This window comes from Dasypus novemcinctus, chromosome 8 (assembly GCF_030445035.2).
Source record: "Dasypus novemcinctus isolate mDasNov1 chromosome 8, mDasNov1.1.hap2, whole genome shotgun sequence".
Classification (NCBI taxonomy): Eukaryota; Metazoa; Chordata; class Mammalia; order Cingulata; family Dasypodidae; genus Dasypus; species Dasypus novemcinctus.
This window is the reverse complement of record NC_080680.1, coordinates 20,166,979-20,185,512: the sequence shown is the minus strand read 5'-3', so window position 1 is coordinate 20,185,512 and position 18,534 is coordinate 20,166,979. Positions and strand designations below refer to the sequence as shown.

General features: G+C 45.7%; 1 protein-coding gene across 5 annotated transcripts in view; it reads left to right on the top strand.

Annotated features, from left to right (window-relative positions):
* The window catches only part of AOPEP (aminopeptidase O (putative)), a 366,697-nt gene that overhangs the window by 331,610 nt on the left and 16,553 nt on the right, over window positions 1-18,534 (top strand). For 2 of the 5 annotated variants that reach the window (XR_011649356.1, XM_012530021.4), the window contains exons 14-15: window positions 7,933-8,049; window positions 17,567-17,663. The exons of 1 other annotated variant lie outside the window; for it this stretch is intronic. Coding sequence is in view for 3 of the 4 variants with exons in the window: in XM_012530021.4 (XP_012385475.2) it covers window positions 7,933-8,049; window positions 17,567-17,632 (183 nt within the window). In the remaining variant the exon portion in view is untranslated. The remainder of the gene's footprint in view (window positions 1-7,932; window positions 8,050-17,566; window positions 17,664-18,534) is intronic. 2 more of the 5 variants (XM_004470934.3, XM_071216642.1) reach the window with 1 other exon arrangement.

The window sequence follows — 18,534 nt, the reverse complement described above, 5'->3', positions numbered from 1 at the left end:
ATAGAATTATTTACTGAAAGTAAATTTTGCAGTAAATAATTCCACACAGGCCATCTGATTTTGACATTCTGGGGGTAATGTAAAGCAAGTTAGAGAAAACTCGGAAGAGATCCTGAGTTTGAACAAAATTATAGGTACTGCTTTTTCCCTGAAAAACTCTGGAAATAATATGATAGTGTCTACACTGTAAGTGGCAACACAAAAATCTGAGCATGTGATTGTCTGGTGCGGTGCTTCATATATATCTGCAAAGCATTTGGAAAATTTTAAATTCTCCTTTCAGTTTCTGAGTGCTTGCACCGAACTAATGTTTTATATCCAAGAGAACTTCTTAGCATTTGCTTTATGTTAAAGTTTTAAAATAAAACTTTCAAGATGTATTCTATTTAAATATCGTAATGGCTAAGGATGGAGAGACAACGAGGCACTTCTTTGCACTTGTGCTGGGGAGTCTGTCTGGAGCTACCTGGGCCTGCTGTACTGAGGCCCCTGGTTTCCAGTTTGCTAGCTCAGCACTTGGTTAGAACATGTGCTTTAGTCATATGAGCGCTTTAGTGCATAGATTAGATTGTAGTATTGAATTTCTTCATAACGAAGATCTTCTTTCCATTAAGTAAATTACTGGGAAATAATTTTAACATGAATCAAGAAAAATGTTTCAGCTTGAGCTGGAGTCAGAAAAAAAGAAAGGGAAAAAAAAGGCCAGGTATCTCATGTAGGCTACTCAGAAAAAGAAGTTGATACAGAGTAAATTTCTTTTTGTATATCTCTAGAAAGCTGTTTATGCCAATTCAGCCTTATTCTTTATTCTCTTCTGAACTTTTTTTTTTTACCACACTTATTAACATACCTTGCCATCTTACCATCTTTTTAATAGCTGCATAGTAGTCCATTGCAGGGCTATATAGCATATTCACACCTAATTTTGGCACACAAACTCAACAGACAGTTTTCTCAATAAATGTATGGTAATAAGCTAGATGGATTTTAGGGATCCTATAATGAGTTAGGAAATATCACTAAAAGTTTAGAAACTTGGGTTGATAAAAAATGCATAGGTTTATTCAAGATGAATGTATCAGCCGCCAAGTACAGTGTTATTAATTGAGGTAAAAGTGTTGATTGTAAAACAAAGGAGATTTCCGGGGGGGTAAAAACCGTAAACACAACGAAAGTTAGAAGCAGTCATTGATGCTTTTAAGAGTTCCAAATCCTTTTAGGAATCCTTAAATCATATATTGAGCGTGCCATTGTCAAGACGGGGTGAATAGAGTGAACCACTTAGGAAGTTACAGTTTCTTTTCTATGAGTGATGATTTTCTTGAGAAGCGTGAAATTCAGATCAGGAATGGTCTCTCTTGGCCCCTTGGGTTTATGGGCTGGCGGGTTGGGAGTGAGGCGGGAGAGGCAGGCACGACGACCCCAAGCGTCGTTGGAAATTTTCAATTTGAGTGTTTTACAATGTAATATTTTCCAAATGGGTAATAATATAACCCATTAGCATAATATAGTTTTAAGAGAGGCACTTGACAAGAGAATTGCATTTTATGTGTTTTGTACAATGAGCTTTGTGTCAGATTGCATGTAGTTTGGGCGATACTGTTACAGAAGTTAGGGAAATGATAGCACGTGGAAAATTGGCTCTTACGTTTGGGACTGTGGAAATGACCTATGCCAATACATTATCCCAGGTAATATTTGCTAATGATAACTGTAATAGTCACTGTAGAGTCATTCTTGGAAGCACCACGAATATACCGTGGCTCAAAAGTACAGTTGTCTTTTTAAACCGTAGCTGACAGACTTGTTTCCCAGATTGTTGTAAATGTGCTTTCCCCCCATGTGAAATGAAATCATTTGAGTGTTTGTTTTTGCTTGAGTTTTCTTCCTCCAAATGTGACTCTACACAAATATCCCTACGGATGTTTGATAATCAGAAATAACTGGTACTACAGGACAAATGGATGACTGCTGGTTGATTTTCATTATTGTTGTTGTGAAGAGTTATTTTCACTCTTATTTTGCTTGGTGGCCTTCATTTGCTGGTAAATCGGTTTTGTGCCCCCCAAATACTGTGAGCAGTATGGACTTCTATTCTTAAATCTTGGCTGTTCTTTAAAATGCGTTGTTTTTGCTTCAACATGTACAGAGCAGTTTTTCTTCAGTTTGTTTTCAGTAGCAATTCAAACCAATTGTTTTTCTTCTTCAGAAGTTACTCGATTAGACCAAAGATACTTAAAACGCATCATGATATTCTTGTTAACTGCAGGTCTTGGGCAGACACTTGACTGCCTATTATAAAATAGCTTATTTTTGAAACTTAAAAATGTTGATCATTTAAAAAGGGGCAGGTGAAAGAACATTTCTTGATGCGACAACTCCGGTCTTTGCCAGTTGATTGGAGGCAGGAGACAAGGTTGGCTACGCCTCTGGGTTCTGATTCTCTTAAGATATGGTATTTCTTTTTGGGTCGTGAAGAAGGAGATCTCTTGTTTTTGTTTCAGGAGACTTCATCAGTTCTATCTTAATTGTGTCCCATTGGCAAAAACCACCATGTGGAAGTTTATACAACTTGGAGCTTTTGACCTTTTTTTTTTGGTTCAGAGCAGTGCCTGAAAGATGTCTTGGCGTATACAGTCGGTCTCATGTCTGTGTCCTCGTAGCCAAGCTTCCCTCTCACCCTTAATGAGGAGGCTGTATGAATGGGGACATTTTCCTCGCGCACCTATGGATTGTGGGAGGGGAATAAGGGTGTTTTCTGGGAAGGGTAGAAAGGAATTAGTCACACTTTGGGGAAATCTTCCCAAAATGAAAGAGCATTTTTGTATGTCTTTGGGATTACCCGTTTAACCCAAGGGGCAAAGGAAAACTGCTCTCTCTGTTGTGCGCCTTTAACCGAGACCCCTCTGCCCGGGACTCTCAGAGGTCAGCCGCCTTAATTCTGGGTCGAACCCTGCATGTGTGGAATTGCAGCCAGCAAAGCTCCAGCGCACAGGAGAACTTGAAATTTCTCTCCCTCCCCCATGTCTTCTGTTTTTGTTCCGTGTAAACAGTTCCTGCTGTAGTAACATAGACAAATATAGCCGAGAATGCTTTTCTGGAAGAAGAATGCTCCCCGAGCATTTTTTAACCATTTTTGGGAAGAATCGATCTTTCTGTGTATTTCAGACCGTCTGGAAGGGGAGGGCAGGGGAGGCCATTGCTGTAAATTGTAGTGACATCATATGTATTGCCCCCATTGATCCGCTTTTAGTCTCCAGCCAGGATAAAAGGAAATGGCATCAGGGAGGAAGTATGCTTCATTTAGGCACAGATCCCAGAGTGATAATGGGGTAATAATAGAACTCACGCCACCGTCAGTCGGTGGCTGCAGTAGTAGGTGCAGGCTCAGTCCCGGCCGGGGAGCCTCTCGGTGACTTCTTCTTGTGCAGGCAGCAGCGCCAGCTGGGCGGCTGGGCGACGGGCTGAGGCGCCCTCCTTTCCAGGGGCCCAGGCCGGGTCCCCCGCCGTGGAAGGTCAGTACAGACGGGTCCCCGACCCGCTTCCCGCGCAGGAGGACGCGGTGGAGGGCCTGCGGTGCGTGGGTGGTCTCCTGGCCCGAGAGTGAGTGCCCCTTGACAGCAGCAAGAGGCTTCCGAGGAGTCAGGGCTTGTCTTTGTGCTGCCTTCGACCGGGGTGGGTTTGGAAAATTCTTACTTTTCTTTCCAAGAGCCCGTGTGGAAACTCTTTAAAACCATTCAAAGTGGTGCGGCTTGCCTCAACTCTTAAGTTGACTGGGGGGAAAATACAAGGTAGGCGCGCTTTTTTTTTGTCCTTTCTGGGTAATTAGCAACTATGGGACCCTCCACGTTGAGAGCAGGAACACAACAGGCATAGGACCCCTGAACAAATAGCATTTGTAACTGACTGACCTTCAGCGTTCTTTCTTTCTTTCCTTAAATATTCACTTGAGTAAGTTTTACAGTTGTGTGACATTCTCCCTTTCAAGTACCCACATGACTTTGGCACCCCATAGTCTTATTTTGTCTGGGTTTATGAGGCAGATGCATTTTAAAAATACGAAGCTGGTCTCCATATGGAAAAAGTAATAACCCCGTCACAAATTCCTTGTCTGTGCAAAGGAAAGGACTTTCTGTTCCTGTCTCCATGTAACTGTGGATGCGAGCACCGTGAGAGCCTCCACAGTAAAGGCTGCGTCTTTTTACAGAATGCTTAAAGGAACTGTTCTCTTGAGAAGTTGTGCTCAGAAGCCCATAGTCTATTTTTCTTGACTGCGTCCTAGTACAAATTAAAGCCATCCATGTGTCCCTCGGTATTGATGGATTAAAACACAGTTGGCCCAGGAGTGTGAAATGTAATTTGATTCTACATGAGTGGGAGCAAAGGGACCCCCACCACATTTCCCTGCCACACACCCACTGTGGGGCTGCCAGGGGGCGCCGCGCCGCCTGGCCTGGGGTCCTCACCACCTCTGCTGGTGGTCTGTGTATCTTTCAGTTGTGGTGTAGACATTTCGGTTATTACGTATTAATTCCCCATTATCGAAGGGTGGCTTTCCAAGGAGCACATGCTTATTTTACAAAGAGAAATTGTACTGTATTAAAATAGAGCTATTGACCACTTTTTTGCTTTCATCCACTCTTTTCAGGGTCCGTAATCTCATTTAAAAATCACGTCCTGTTCACTGATTTGTGACGGAAAGATGCTGACTTAGTTATATTGTCTATGTACTAAAATAGCCTTAGTTTGGAAGATTGACAAACTGCTTTTCTCTCCTTTTTTTCATTGTTTAGAGACTACATTCTTTCCATGAATTAGAAGAGTTACAATTAAAAGCCAGATGGCTACAGGTTGTTTACTGAGTGGGAGTCATTTATACAAGTCCATTCTAAAGAGTCGTCTAGAAGCAATGGCACAGCATTGCTGAGGAATGTTTTAATCGTCTTTGTGCAGGTTCCTGGGGTTTTGCCCGCCCCTGAACAAGCTGGCTCCTGCTCCAGTCGCGAGGCGTGGCTGTGGAAGGCGGGGCGGATACCTGGAGGGGACGCGTCCTCCCGCCTGCTCTTTACCTCTCTCCAATTAGAGGGGATTACATTTATTAAAGAACTGTGAAGGTTTGTCTGTGTAATGTGCTCCTTCATCTCAGCATCCACCTTAAATCATGTGGCTGAGCCTTAAATGTTTCCACTGAGTAAAATTTGGAGAGAAGCCGTTCAGCGATGTCTTAGGTTGTGTTTCTTTGTGCAGAATCTGGAACTTTCCGCTAAGAAGAAAGTGCAAAGGATACAAAAGTAGGAGTCCCAGGTCTTTTGATAGGTTCTCTTGTAAACAGTTCTTCGGCTTTGAGCTGGAGTTTGGTTTAGTGGTTATTCCCAGTTTGGGATAAGCTGAGGACAGAGTTGGTGGCCTTACTCAAGGGTTTCTTTCCTTTGTTGATATTTCTGGTTCAAACTAAGTTGCAAACACGAGTTCACACAATAGACTTCTTTGTAAGGTCCAGCACATAATAGGTAGATTCTTTTCTTTCGACTCTTTCCTCCCCTGTAATCCTGCACATTTGGCAGGGCTGATTCCTGCTTGTATTTAGCTTGCAAACGCTCCCGAAAGAAGAACCGGTGGGTGGGTGTCCTGCGCTGTGTCATGCTTTATTAGTGCCCGACTCGGTGCTCTTGTCAGGCAGGCTGCTTCCCAGGAGCCTGGCTTCCTGTTTCTGGAGGCTCTCCCTCTCCGGCTGTCCTGTAAACATTTAGAAATTGCCGTCCTGGGGTTGGCTCGCTTTGGAAATGCTGCTTACAGCTCTAGAGAGTTCCTGTGCTGGGCGCGGGCACCCACCTGGCTGGCCGGCTGGGATGCTCTGCCAAGGCATCAGTCTCCCCCACCCGCTTCTCCTGTGCCCTGGAGAGAGCCGGGTGGGCCACTCTGAACTGGGAGGGGGCAGGCCGCTGGGTGTGGTGAGAAAGGGAAGTGGGGAGGGCACTCCAAGGAGGTTCAAGTGCAAGAAGGCATTCAGAAAAAGCGGGAAGGATGGGCTCAAGGCGGTGGGTGGATGGCCCAGCCTTGACTCCGAAAGGGCCCTTTTGGGATAGAAGGAAGGAAAGGCAGGAGAAAGAGGCAATGGGGCGAGACAGACGGAAACGGGCAGGGGACCAGCAGCCCTATGATGACTTTGCCACCAGCCAACTGACCAGCAAGACCTTGGAAAAGTCTGTGTCTGCTGCCTGGTTGGGATGTGGGGGTTGGGGAGAGGGCCAGGAGCAGGGGAGGGGCTTCCTCTGCCTGTACCTGCCAGGAAATCCTCACAGAAACAACGAGGAGGGTCACTATAGACAGATTTCTTTTAATATAGCAAAAGTCGCCTTGTGCAGCTAAAGCTATTGAAAATGGTAGGCTGTTAGTAGTAGTTACATCATAATTTGATGTCGTGAAAGCACTGCAGGCTCATGACTTCTCAAAGAGAGGAAATGCAGTGTTAGTAATTGCTTGAGTCCTTGTACAGATCCTCGCAGGCTGGTGGTTTCCACGCTGTGTCTTTGCTGGAGGCACCTGTGTTTCCCCCATCAGCCTAGAGGGCCTTACCATAGTTCAATCCCCAGCTTGCCTTGCAGGCAAATGGAGCTTGGTTGTGAAACAACCAAGCTGTTGTGCCTCTGCCTGTCTCTCCCTGTTGGGAGCTGGGGGTCTTATTAAAACTTAGAAGATGAGGTGAGGAAACATAACAAACCCTTTCTTTGTGGAGTTAGGTGGTGAACATTCACATGCAGACCACCCACTTTTCCTTCTAGCTCATTTCGGAAAATGTGTGTGTCTGAGAGGGAGGAGAGAGGGAGGGACAGGGTGGGCAGAGCACACAATCGAGGGCAGAGAGGCGAAGCAAGGAAGTTAGAGAAGCCAGTAACATAAAAAATGCCTCCCAGAATAATTGAAAATGGGGACTAAAGTCCAGGTGTCCCTCTTAATGCTCTGCTGGTCTAGTATTGGCTCCTAGGCCTGTATATTTGGGGTTCGATGGGTGTGTGCTGCCATGGAGAAGCCAAATGTAGAGACTAGTGGAATTCATCATGGTCATTTGAAAGCCTTGATTTTAAAATAACTACCTTTCAGTTCCTATGGAGTGTAACTTAGCCTTTTTTTTTTTTTTTTTTTTTGGTGTCCCCATTAGCAGTTTATGTAAGTAGACCCCTGCACCGGGCAATGATCTGGGCCCTGCAGAACCAGCAGTGAACGAGCCAGATGAAGTCCTGAACGCTTTTAAGTTCCTGGGTTTCACAAATACTGTTTACCCAGCACAAATTAGTTGGTTTTATTTTTGTACCATGGAGAGACAGCCCCCTGCCCTTGCTTTTATTCCACATACGACCCACCCTGTGTGAAGGCTCAGGAATACAGCTGACTGTGTGTGTACACGTGGATGGGCACGTACACCAGTTTCTTATTTTTTAAAGGAACAATAAATGTATAACGTCCAGACGAAGTTCTCATTTTGTCACATGCTCTCTTTATTTCTTGGTTTACACGGTAGAGGTGCCAATTTGAAAGCTGCTGCTGCTTGTTAAACCTCCATGTGTTTGCCTGATATTGGATGACCTCTCGAAATCTTTGTTTTTCTAGGCTAAATGACATGCTTTGGCATAGCCATGCCATAAAGGGAGGGCTCGAGTAAACCCTGCTTCTGTTTTATTAGGATGAGCACAGTTTTGATGTGTTCTAAGTATAGAGCTGCAGTGGAAAGTCGGGCTTCATCAGGGCCCGGAGTGGGGCGTCTGGGAATACAGGCTTTAGAAACCCTACGGCTTTTATAGTCAACTCTGCAGTTGTCCCATGGTTCACACATGTGATGCAGGCTTATCCTGGAACTGCCATCTTTGGCTTGTTTGGGTTTAATTTCTGGTGAGGAGAATGCTGTTTTCACAGGCTGTTTGGTTTTGCCTTCAGCTTCTTCCAGACCAGTTGGTCTTGCTTTTGGAGCGGCTGTTGGAGCAGAAGACCCTGCGCCCCCGAACTCTGCAAAGCCTCCAGAGGACATACCGCCTGGAGCAGCAGGATGCAGAGGTAACTGGAAAAATCTTGCGTGTGAACTTCCCCTGTAGGCGAAGAACTACGTGCCAGAGCCCATCGCAGGCCCAAACTGTCCATTAGCAGAATCCTGCGCCGTTGGCTGGGGACCGCAGGAGGGCGGGTGCTTCGGGCAAAGCCGAGCTGCCTCCCTGGTTGTCTTTGCCCCAGTAGACCACCTGGGATTGTGGTTGCGCTTACAGGGTATTGAGAGGTCCTAAAATTTTCCCTCTCACTTCTTAAATTGTAAAGAGAGACGTAGATATCCTAAAGGAGTGAGCAGGAGGTGGGGGGAAGGTTCCCAGAATCTGAACTGACTCGGTTGGTGCAGTCTTGTTGCCTGTTAGGGAAACTCAGCTCGTATGTGTCGGCTTCTTGGTTGCGTTTCGTTAGGACAGGAAAGGAGCCATATGTAAAGGAAATGAAAACTTAATCTAACGCCATGGTTTGAAAAGTAAAATTGGACACTGGGGGAAAGCAATATGATTTGATCCTTAATACTTTTGAGCATATTGCAAAGACTGCAGTATGAATCCTAAGTTGAATTCCAGGTTTTTGGGTATAATAATAAATATTAAATGTATTTAGTCGTCTTTCAGTGCAAACCAAGAACACAGAGAGGAAACTCTTTTATATGAAATTCTTAATGTCAAATGCAAGTGAGTTTGTATGTTCAGTTGAAAACAACTGAACATTTTAGAACTGCACAGTCAAGTACAGCTGCCCCTCAGCCACATGGGGCTGTTGAGCACTTGAAATGTGGCTGTTTCAAACGGAGATGTGTTGTAAGTGTAAAATGCACAATGAGTATTGAAGACTTAGTATAAAGAGAAAATGTAAAGTAGCTCATTCTAAGTTTTTCCTATTGATTGTAATGTTGCAGTGATAATACTTGAAATAAAACGCTATTAAAATTAATTTTACAGTAATTAAATGGAGGAACTTGAGAAAAGTCACTCATTATTAGATTGAAAAGGTAAGGTAGACATTGTAATACATTTTAAAGTCCCCACAAATTCAGGAGTTGATTTGGAAAAGTCCCAGTGAAGAGGCCTGTAGCTCCTTTACCCAGCCTAGTATAGATCAAACACTGCAACCGTTGCTGTTTATTTCAGCTCTTATATTTTTGTTTATAGGAGTTTCCAAATGCCAGACTTATTTTTAATTAGTGTTCAAAAGACCTTTCTATTCATAGGCATTAGGTTATATTTTAATCACGGCTGAATACCACTGAAATGTCAGGCTCCTGTCATGGGCAGTGGACAAATGCGAGCGGAGGATCAAAGCTTGTCATTTGATGCCCGGAAGCAGTGAGGTGGTAGACCCCGTCTCCCCCCATCCTTTTGGCGTAGAACACATCCTGTTCTTAACTTACAGCTCAAGCGGAGTTGTTATATATAACCTCTTAAACCTTTGAGAACTATGGCAGGTTTTATTTGGCTTCTCGTTTGAAATCTCTCAGAGCACATCATGACACCCAAGGACAAGACAGCATCTCCAGCTGGGAGCTCTCGAGATGGGAGGCCAGGGACTGAGGGCAGCTGTGCCTAGCAGTTCCTGCCGTTCAGACCTGTCCTCTTCCTGGGCATGTGACATCCAGCAGTGGGAATGGGAGACCATGAGAAATCTTCTATTCTTTCTGGAAGTCAGCTCAGAAGGAAACGAACAAGACAGTTTCAGATAGGAGCTCTGGAGGCATCATACAGGGTGAATAGGTTTCTTAAGAGAGTGACCAGGAAGGGGCAACTCGGAGAAAATTACATTTGGACTAAGACCTGAGGAAAAGAGGAGCTAGCCATTCAAAGACAGGTGGGGGCTGGCTTCTGTGCTACAGAGTAAGGGTTGGCAAACTTGTTCTGTAAGGAGCCAAATAATTAACATTTCAGGCTACCCTGTCTCTGTAGGCACTACTCACCTTTGCTGTCAGAAGCGGGAAAGCTGACATAGACAATAACCCAAACAAATGGTATTGGGCAGGAGTGCTTGTGAGGAGCTGTGCATGCCCATTTCTTTTCTTCCTTCAGTATATGGATGTTCCCCACAGATTTCCAAGATGTATAGAAGGGCTCCACTGACCCTTCCTGAGTGTCAAGTCACTTTCGGAGCAGATGAGTCTGCTGCCAGGTTTGTTAGCTGCCCCAGCATTTCGGTAGCTCACTTAAATTGAATCCTCAGCAGCTTATGCCCCTCATTGCAAATCACACTGCGGAACACCCTCATGGGCATAGTAGTGGATTCTCAATGTATCCTGTCGAAAGAGTCAATTCTCAGAAAAAGATTCCAACAACTCTAGCAATTCTAACACGACCCCGGGGCCCTCTGTTTTAACACAGTTGGAGCTTAGCTTCTCTGCTGGTTACCGCCCTCCTGCCTTGCCCATGGCTGTGGGTGGGCGGGCGCAGTGTCAGTGGGAAGTCTGTTGTTCATGATTCCTTGTCTGTGCCTCAGCAGTGTGGCAGTTCTATTGCTTCTATGTTCCACTTGTACTCAAGGAGCGTCTGTCAGTCTGTCTCTGAGGCCGGCACTGAGTTGGACGTTATTGCCAGGTGTCGGCAGGCCGCGGGGGCCAGGGCTGTCAGCCGCGGGAACGCCCTTGCAGAATATGTGCCCGTGTCCTCAGCGTGCCTGCGTCACACGTGGTGTGAATACAGAGCTCTGCTCTTGGGGGGGACGCAAGACCAGGTGTCCAGAATTCTAAAGGGAACCTGCACAAAGACAAATGTAATAAAAAGAGGTGGAGTAATTCATACAGTCCGAGGCCACTTTCCGCCTTGCCCACTCTCTCTGACGGGTGGATTGTGGGTGAACGAAAGCCTGCGGTCCTTAGCCTGGAAAGAAGCTGGTTAGCTGGCGGCTCACCAGCCCTGTGCGTTCTGAGGCCTGGAATACACCAGGCACACTCTGGACTGCTAACCCAGAAGGAGGAGCTGCGGGAAACTCGGCTCACAGCAACGAGTGGATCTACCGTTGATGAGCATACTGGCTCAAGAAACCAGCCATAAAGTTTAAAATATAGGTGATGGCTGCTGATCTTTGAACCGAGAAGTTTTCTGAGATCTCTCTGTACGTGATACATTTCCTACCCTCTTAAGCGGGTCTCTGAAGCTGTAAAAATAGCTGCTCCAGGGTGTTGAGGTGAGGCTCTCTGACTTTTTCCTCCCAGGACCTCCCATGACAGACCAAACCGTCAAGCAACTTTATTTCTATAGACTAGAGTTGAGAACTTCAATGAGGGGCCTGGCCCCAACATCCATTCTTGAAAATTCCAAGAGGGCAGCCCCGTCTCATCTGGCTTAGGTGGGGGGGGGTGGGCTCTAGTCAGCAAGGCCTGCCTGGGGCATCCTCAGCAGCACGCTCTGCTCTGACAGTGCCATTGGTAGGGTGAGCCGGCAGATTAATGTTGGGGACGCTGCTACCAGCAGCCAAAATCAGTTGCCAATTCCTGTCCTCACTGTTTGGGAAGATTCCATTGTATGCTGAAAGGAAGAGGCCTCCTGGGTGAAGTTGGAGTGAGAAAGTGTGGACAGCCAGTGTCTCTGGCTGCCCCGCAGTTCTACCTCTTGGGTTCCCCTGAGGGTCCACCACCCTCTTTCCTGGCCACCTCAGGAGAAAAAGGCTGAAACCTGCTTGTGTGTCTATGAGCTGCTCTTCCCTTTTCTCCATCTCGCCTGAACACCAGTCCTTGTACCTGGTACTGGCCAAGGCACTGACCGGCCTCTGGCCAACTGGTGACCTCAGGCACGCCACCTGGCCTCCCTGAATCTCGTTTGGTTTGACTGGATTGGCAGTTTTTATGCTTTTTCTGTTTCTTTCTTTCTTTTTTTTTTTTTAAAGATAAGCATCATGACCCAGTAAATTGATTTTATGCCCAGCAGATGGGTTGCAAACCACAGTTTGAAAGACCTTGGACTCGATGACGTCAGGGGCCTCTCCAGCCCTCCTCACTCCCTTTGGGACTTTGGCCAAGGTGGTGGTGGTGGCTTTTAATGAAATGTTTGATTTTGAAATACTTTCAAACTTGCAGGACAGTTACAAAAATAATACAAACCCCATTCAGAGAACTCTAACATGCAAAGTAGAAGTAGTAACAGCAAAGAAATCTAAGGAAACAGTTTAGTAAGAAGGACAAACCTGTTCTACCGCCAGTGCACAGAGAAAGCCACTCCAGTGCCTCTCTGCATTGTATTCTCAAAAGGACACTCTCAAGGTTGATTGCAAATGGGGAAAAAAATCCAGCCGCGCAGGTCTCTTCCCGGCAGTGTCTCCTCAGGAGTGGGGGAAGAGCCCTTGAAGACCAAGACCACGTGGCTGGACTCCTGCCCACTGCCCCTTGGTGAGCTTCCCATATGGGTGTGTGTGTGAGTATTTTAATATTGTACATTAATAAGAGGAGAACCCGGTGTTTGCTTGGAAGGAAAACACTGCAGCATTTATAAGAAGTTTAAGGTGGAAAGTGCACTTTCAGACACAAAGTGTTCTACCAGTGCTCTCATTTCTGAATTTGATTTGAGCCAAGTGAGAGCATGGTTTCTATGACTTGAGAACAAACTTGAGAGGGGTTGAGTTTATTAAAGGGGCGAAGCCTGAACGTTTAGCCAGGTACTGTATCTGTAAGTTCTAAGATTGGTGAGTATCTGTAATTCTCTGCATTCCTACACCCGCGCCCCACCCCACCCCCACCCCCCACCCCCCCCCCCCCCCCCCCCCCCCCCCGGCTAAAATGGCCCCCTTGTCTCTGCTCGTTGTTTTTGCTTGTTTCCATGCATTTTGTGCTCCTTGTTTTGGTTTTGGGTTTTTTTGCTGTTGTCTCTTTTTTCTTTAGGAGGCCCCAGGACCTCCTGTGTGGGAGGCAAGCACTCAATTGCCTGAGATGCACACACGTGTGTACAGACACACATACACACACCCCACATAACTTTTAATGCTAAAGCTCTTTCCATTCAAGGTGACTTTCTCCTTCATCTTTGTGGGTCTTGGAGATATTAAGTGGTCAGGAGAGTCCATCAGCTGCTATGGAAAGCTCCCATTACCCTTTTGTCTGCCAGTTGCTTTTTGGTAATTTTTGGCTACCAAACAAATAAGATCTTGCTCTTACCTTGTTTGTTTTCACAGCGCAGGTTAGAGGAACCATGAGGTGTGATTTCTTCAGCTTCTGTTGCCATTTCAGGACGCTCATCCCGGTATTTATTAAAATGCAGTGCACCAAACTTGCTGCTTCCTTACAGAGAATGTCCTTCCTCCTTTGTTTACTTCAAGGCAATTCATTTAGCCATAAATTTTATGGATTTGCTGCATTAAGCCTGCTTACTTAGGTGGCCTGGGAGAGCAACACACACCCAGCTATTCTCCCATAACCACGTTGCTGAGTTTAGGTGCAGCCTGTGGAGCTGTGACTTGCACTGCTGGAATTTTCCAAGGACCTGAGGCCCAAAAGCAGGCAGCCATGCATGAGCCTGGCCCCTTCTCAGTGGTACTTAACAAACCCACGTGGTGGCCAAGAGCACAGGGCCAGAAGGCCCCCTACCCATCGGGTGCTCTCTCCCTCTCCTCCCCTCTCTTGATGACTGCCCTGGGTGCCAGGACTTCACCAGGGAGTCACCTGGCTCAGGTCCCCTCGCCCAGCATTGTGAGGAGGCACCTCCAGGGAAGGAAGCTCCACGGGGTGCATTTGCAGATTTAACATAACAGAAACCACTGTGGAGGGTCAGAAGGGTGTGGGCAGTTAGTGAAGCTGTTTTCCAGAATAAAATAAGAGGGATGGGGGGGCGGGGAGGGATCAGGGCTCCTGGAAGGGGCAGGTGACACTGGTGTCCTCCATCTGGCTGGTGGCGCAAAGCCTTTCTGTGATGGGCCATTTGCTGCAGTTTCTTTGCAGCTTCAAGGAGTTTTGGCTTGTTGACCCCTTGACTTGGTCAAGCTCAAGTTGCAAATTGGATCAGATGCTGATGCCCCTAAATAGTGTGACTTACTATGAGCTTTTCCTTTGATACAGCGTTGTAATTTCTTCTTGAATGTTTTGAAAGCTAGGAGGGGTCTAGACTGAACAGAGGGATTGGGGTAATTTTCTTTGGTTGATTTTGAACATGTCTCTTTTTTAAAACTAAGTGCCTTTTATGATGTGGGAAAGAACAGAGCTCTTAATAGCTCTTTGGCTTTATTTGTGGATTTTTTTTCTTTGTATTTGGTTTATAAAATATTTATTCAGTATTTTAAGAACATTCCTTCAAAGTCAGGATGGGGGTCCCTAGGTATTTTTTTCTTGGGTTTTTCTTTATTATCTTTAGAACTTTTCTGTGAAAACCCTGTGACATTTAGTCTTTCTTGGGAGAAAGAGATTTTTTAAAACCTGATCTAAAACAACAATGTAAAAAAGAAAAAAAAACTTTCATTTTTCAGATCAATATTCCTCCATTGTTCCTGAGGCTAGAGATTGTTTTATTTACCATGAATTTTTTTATAGCACAATGTGGCTGGTCAAATGTTAAAAGAAAGGGAAAAATGAGCCATTGATAGTGTAATCTGACTGATTTGTTTTTCTTTAAAAGAACAAAAAGACCTTTTAAAGAATAATAATATTTAGAATTGATCTGCATGAAGAGAAGAATATTTCTGAAGTGGGCTTTTTAAGGTATAGATTCATCCAGACTTGATTTTAAAAGTTACTGGTTGCTTATTGCTCCTTGTAGTTTGCTTCTAACCCCACATCTAGCAGCTGGTCTTATTTGATAGCTGAAGATTTAAGGGCATTATTGACTCATGCTATTCTTGTATTTATTGCCTTGACAGACTTTCTAATTTCTCATTTTCTGGGGTTCTGAATAGCATACTGCCCAATGCACAAACCTCCTTTTTCAGTATAGCCAAGAAGCCAGCTTCCTCTCACATTCATTTTGTTCCTTAAAGGTTTCACAACTGAAACCAGCTTGTGGGGTTTTATTCGCACCTCTAGGTTCTTCACACCTCCGCCTGTAGGTTTATGCATTTTTGTAGTAGATTTCTGTACTAAAATCCACTCCAAAAGAATACACAGTTGTCTTTGAACGGTGCCTTTTTTTTTTTCCTTTTTCTCAACTGTAAATAGAACCATGTTCAAATGTAAAGTGTATTTTAAATATCCTAAAATAGAATGCTCACTTCTGCCGGAAATCTCCGGGGGTGTTTGTTTCCAGGTTGCTTTTCTCGCCTCCAGAGCCTTCCTGTACACCTCTCCCTGTTCTCCAGGACTCTGACACCGCAGGATGTGAGAATTGGATTTGTCTGGCTTCTGGCCTGTGGGAACTGGGCCCTACCAGTGGGATGTGAATTCTGCCTGACGGTGTGGGGAGCTTCCCACGGGGTCACAGCACCAGGGCTTCTTCCCCGCCTGGTGCTTTAGAGTCCCCGCAGGATTTCCTGGCCCTGCATACCGCTTCCATTTGAGTGTGTACGCTGGTACGGGGCAGCAGAGAGAAAACAACCGTGGGACAAACGAAAGGCTCCCCGGGTACTCTGTATGGAGAGACCAACTAAACTCTATGGAGTGGCCCTAAAGAGGAACGTCCTGAAGCTTTTTCCTCCTCAGGTTGCTTTGCTGCATCCCTGAACCATGGGACTCTGTTCTGCCCAGAGTTCCAGGCTGAGGCCAGGAGGTCCCCAGGTACCTGGGAGCCAGGCAGCCAGAAACCAGCAGCCTACACCCCGTGGCTCTGTCAGGACTCCCGGTGCTTTCTCAGGAACAGTGTTCCCCAGCTTGACTCTTGGGGTGTGTTTTGTTTTTGTTTTTAGTAACAGTTTTTTGGAGAGCTAATTCATACACCTTACAGTTGACCCATTTCGAGGGTACACTTGATTGGCATTTGGTACATTCACGGTGTTGCGTAGTCCTCACCACTCTCCAGTCCCAAGACATTTGCATCACCTGGCCCAGCATACCGCTTCTGTTTGAGTGTTTACGCTGGTACGGGACAGGAGACCCCATACCCATTGAGCAGTCACTCCCCAGCTCCACTCTTTCTCCAGCCCCTGGCTGCCCCTCATCTGCTTTCTCTAGGTTTGCCCCTCCTGACCATTTCCCATCAGTGGAATCACACAGTGTGTGGTCTTTTGTGACTGGCTTCTTTGACATAGCTTGATGTGTTCACAGTCCAGCCGCGTGGTAGCACGTTTCAGCACTTCGTTCTATTTGTGGCTGAATAATAGTCCATGAATGGTTATACCACATTGTGTTTATCCACATCTGTCAGTTGATGAATGTTTGGGTTGTTTCTACTTTTAGGCTTCAAAATATGAATAATGGTGCTATGACTATTGATGTGGACAAGCTTTTGTGTAGACATACTGTCTCCCAGTTCTCTTGAGTGTAATTGCTGGGTCATATGATAGCATGTTTAACCTTTTGACTGTTTTCCAAAGTGACTGAGCAATTTTACAATCCCACCTGCAGGGAATGAGGGTTCTGATTTCACGACATCCTTGTCAGTACTTGTTGTCTTTCTTATTTTAGCCATCCTAATGTCTGTGAGGTGGTTTGGATTTACATTTCCCCCATGCCTAATGATGCTGAGCATCATTTCATGTGCTTATTGGCCATCTCTGTATCTGTTTTTTTCTTAAGATTTATTTTTTTATTTCTCTCCCCTTCCCCCCTCCCTCCCCCCCTCCCCCCTCCCCCCCACTTGTCTGCTCTCTGTGTCCATTTGCTGTGTGTTCTTCTGTGTCCACTTATTTTCTTGTCAGCAGCACTGGGAATCTGTGTCTCTTTTTGTTGTGTGATCTTGCTGTATCAGCTCTCCGTGTGTGCAGCACCACTCCTGGGCAGGCTGCACTTCTTTTTTTGTTTTTGCACTGGGCAGCTCTCCTTACGGGGTGCACTTCTTGCGCATGGGGCTCCCCTATGCGGAGGACACCCCTGTGTGGCACGGCACTCCTCGCGCAACAGCATGCATGTGGGCCAGCTCAGCACACAGGTCAGGAGGCCCTGGGTTTGAACCCTGGACCTCCCATGTGGTAGGCAGACGCTCTATCCATTGAGCCAAATCGGCTTCCTCTCTATCTTTGGAGAAATGTCAGTCCAGATCCTTTGCCCATTTTTAAATTGGGTTCTCTTTTTATTATTCAGTTCTTTATCACACATGCTTTGCTAAGACTTTCTCCCATTGTGTGCGTGGTGGTTTCATTTTATATATATGTATATATAGCCCTTTGAGGCATAAATGCATTCAATTTTTATGAAATCCAACTTACTATTTTCTTTTGTTTGTGCTTTTGGTTCCATATTTTAAGAATCCATTGATAAGCCTGGGTCAGGAAGATGTATGCATATGTTTTCTTCTAAGAGTTTTTACAGTTTTAGCTCTTACATTTAGGTTTTGGGGATTACTTTTAAAAGTCCATTTCTCTAGCTCGTGTACAAAAGGGTATTAGAAGAAATAGCCAGTAAGAAGCAGGGAAGGAGGGAAGAGGGATGCATTTTTATCATGGGTCACATGGTATCAATAACTGGTTTCTTTCCTCTTTCGGATCTTAATTTACACAGCTTTTTCGCTGCACTTACCACACGCCATGTGATTCTACACTCCCGAGGATACTGGATATTTCTTAGTCTTTCTACTGACCTGTAAGCTCTAAGGAGGGTAAGCACTGCCTGTTTTGCTCTCCACTTTATTTTCAGTACGCAGTCCTTATTTGCTGGGGAATGTCTCTTCCCAGATCTCAAGGCATTCTGGAATAGCAGTTACTCCTGTCTGATGCACCTGAGCCATTGGAGTGACGATGCCCATAGAGAAGCTCCTTCGGCAAGGAGGGAGCTCTTTTGGCAGACTTCACGGAAGCCTCCAGAGGCAAGTTTGCTTCTGGTCAAAGTGAGAGAAGGCACAGGTGTCCCTTCTGAATTTACAGGTGGCGACCCATGGTCTTTTCTGGCAACAGTGAAAGCCCTCTTTTCAGCAAAGGGCATATTTTAACAAAATGAAGAAAGAAAGCACAGGTATCCGTTATATCCAGGTTACAGAATTGCATGGTGTAATGTCTGGTCATTTGGTGATCCATTTTGCTAGGGAAGAAAGGCAAACTATGTCCTACTTCAAGAGAGACTCAACATGGGCTTCCCGGTTGTGCTTTCGAGATCAGCTGCCTTCAGTGGAATTAAGTGCAATAAATAGTGTCTGCATGAAGAGGAAGAAGGGTTAGAACCGGCGAGAGAGCACATGGGCATAAGGCCACTGCTTCTACACTCCTTCACATCTGACCCCTTCCTCTCCTTTTGCAGGCCAGGTGCAGGGGTGGGGGCTCCCCAGAGCAGTTTTAGCCAAGCCATTTGCACATTGTCACCGTGCACTGGTTCTGACCAGGTGCGGTAGAGTCAGAGCCGCAGGGAGTGCCTTGCATGCCGTCATCCGGCACTTCTGGTGGCCACGTTCCTTTCTCAGCCCTCAGCCGAGGGGTTTACGAACCTGCCTCTGCGGCAGCAAGTGAAGTAACTTTCCATTCCCTTTAGTTAGAAAA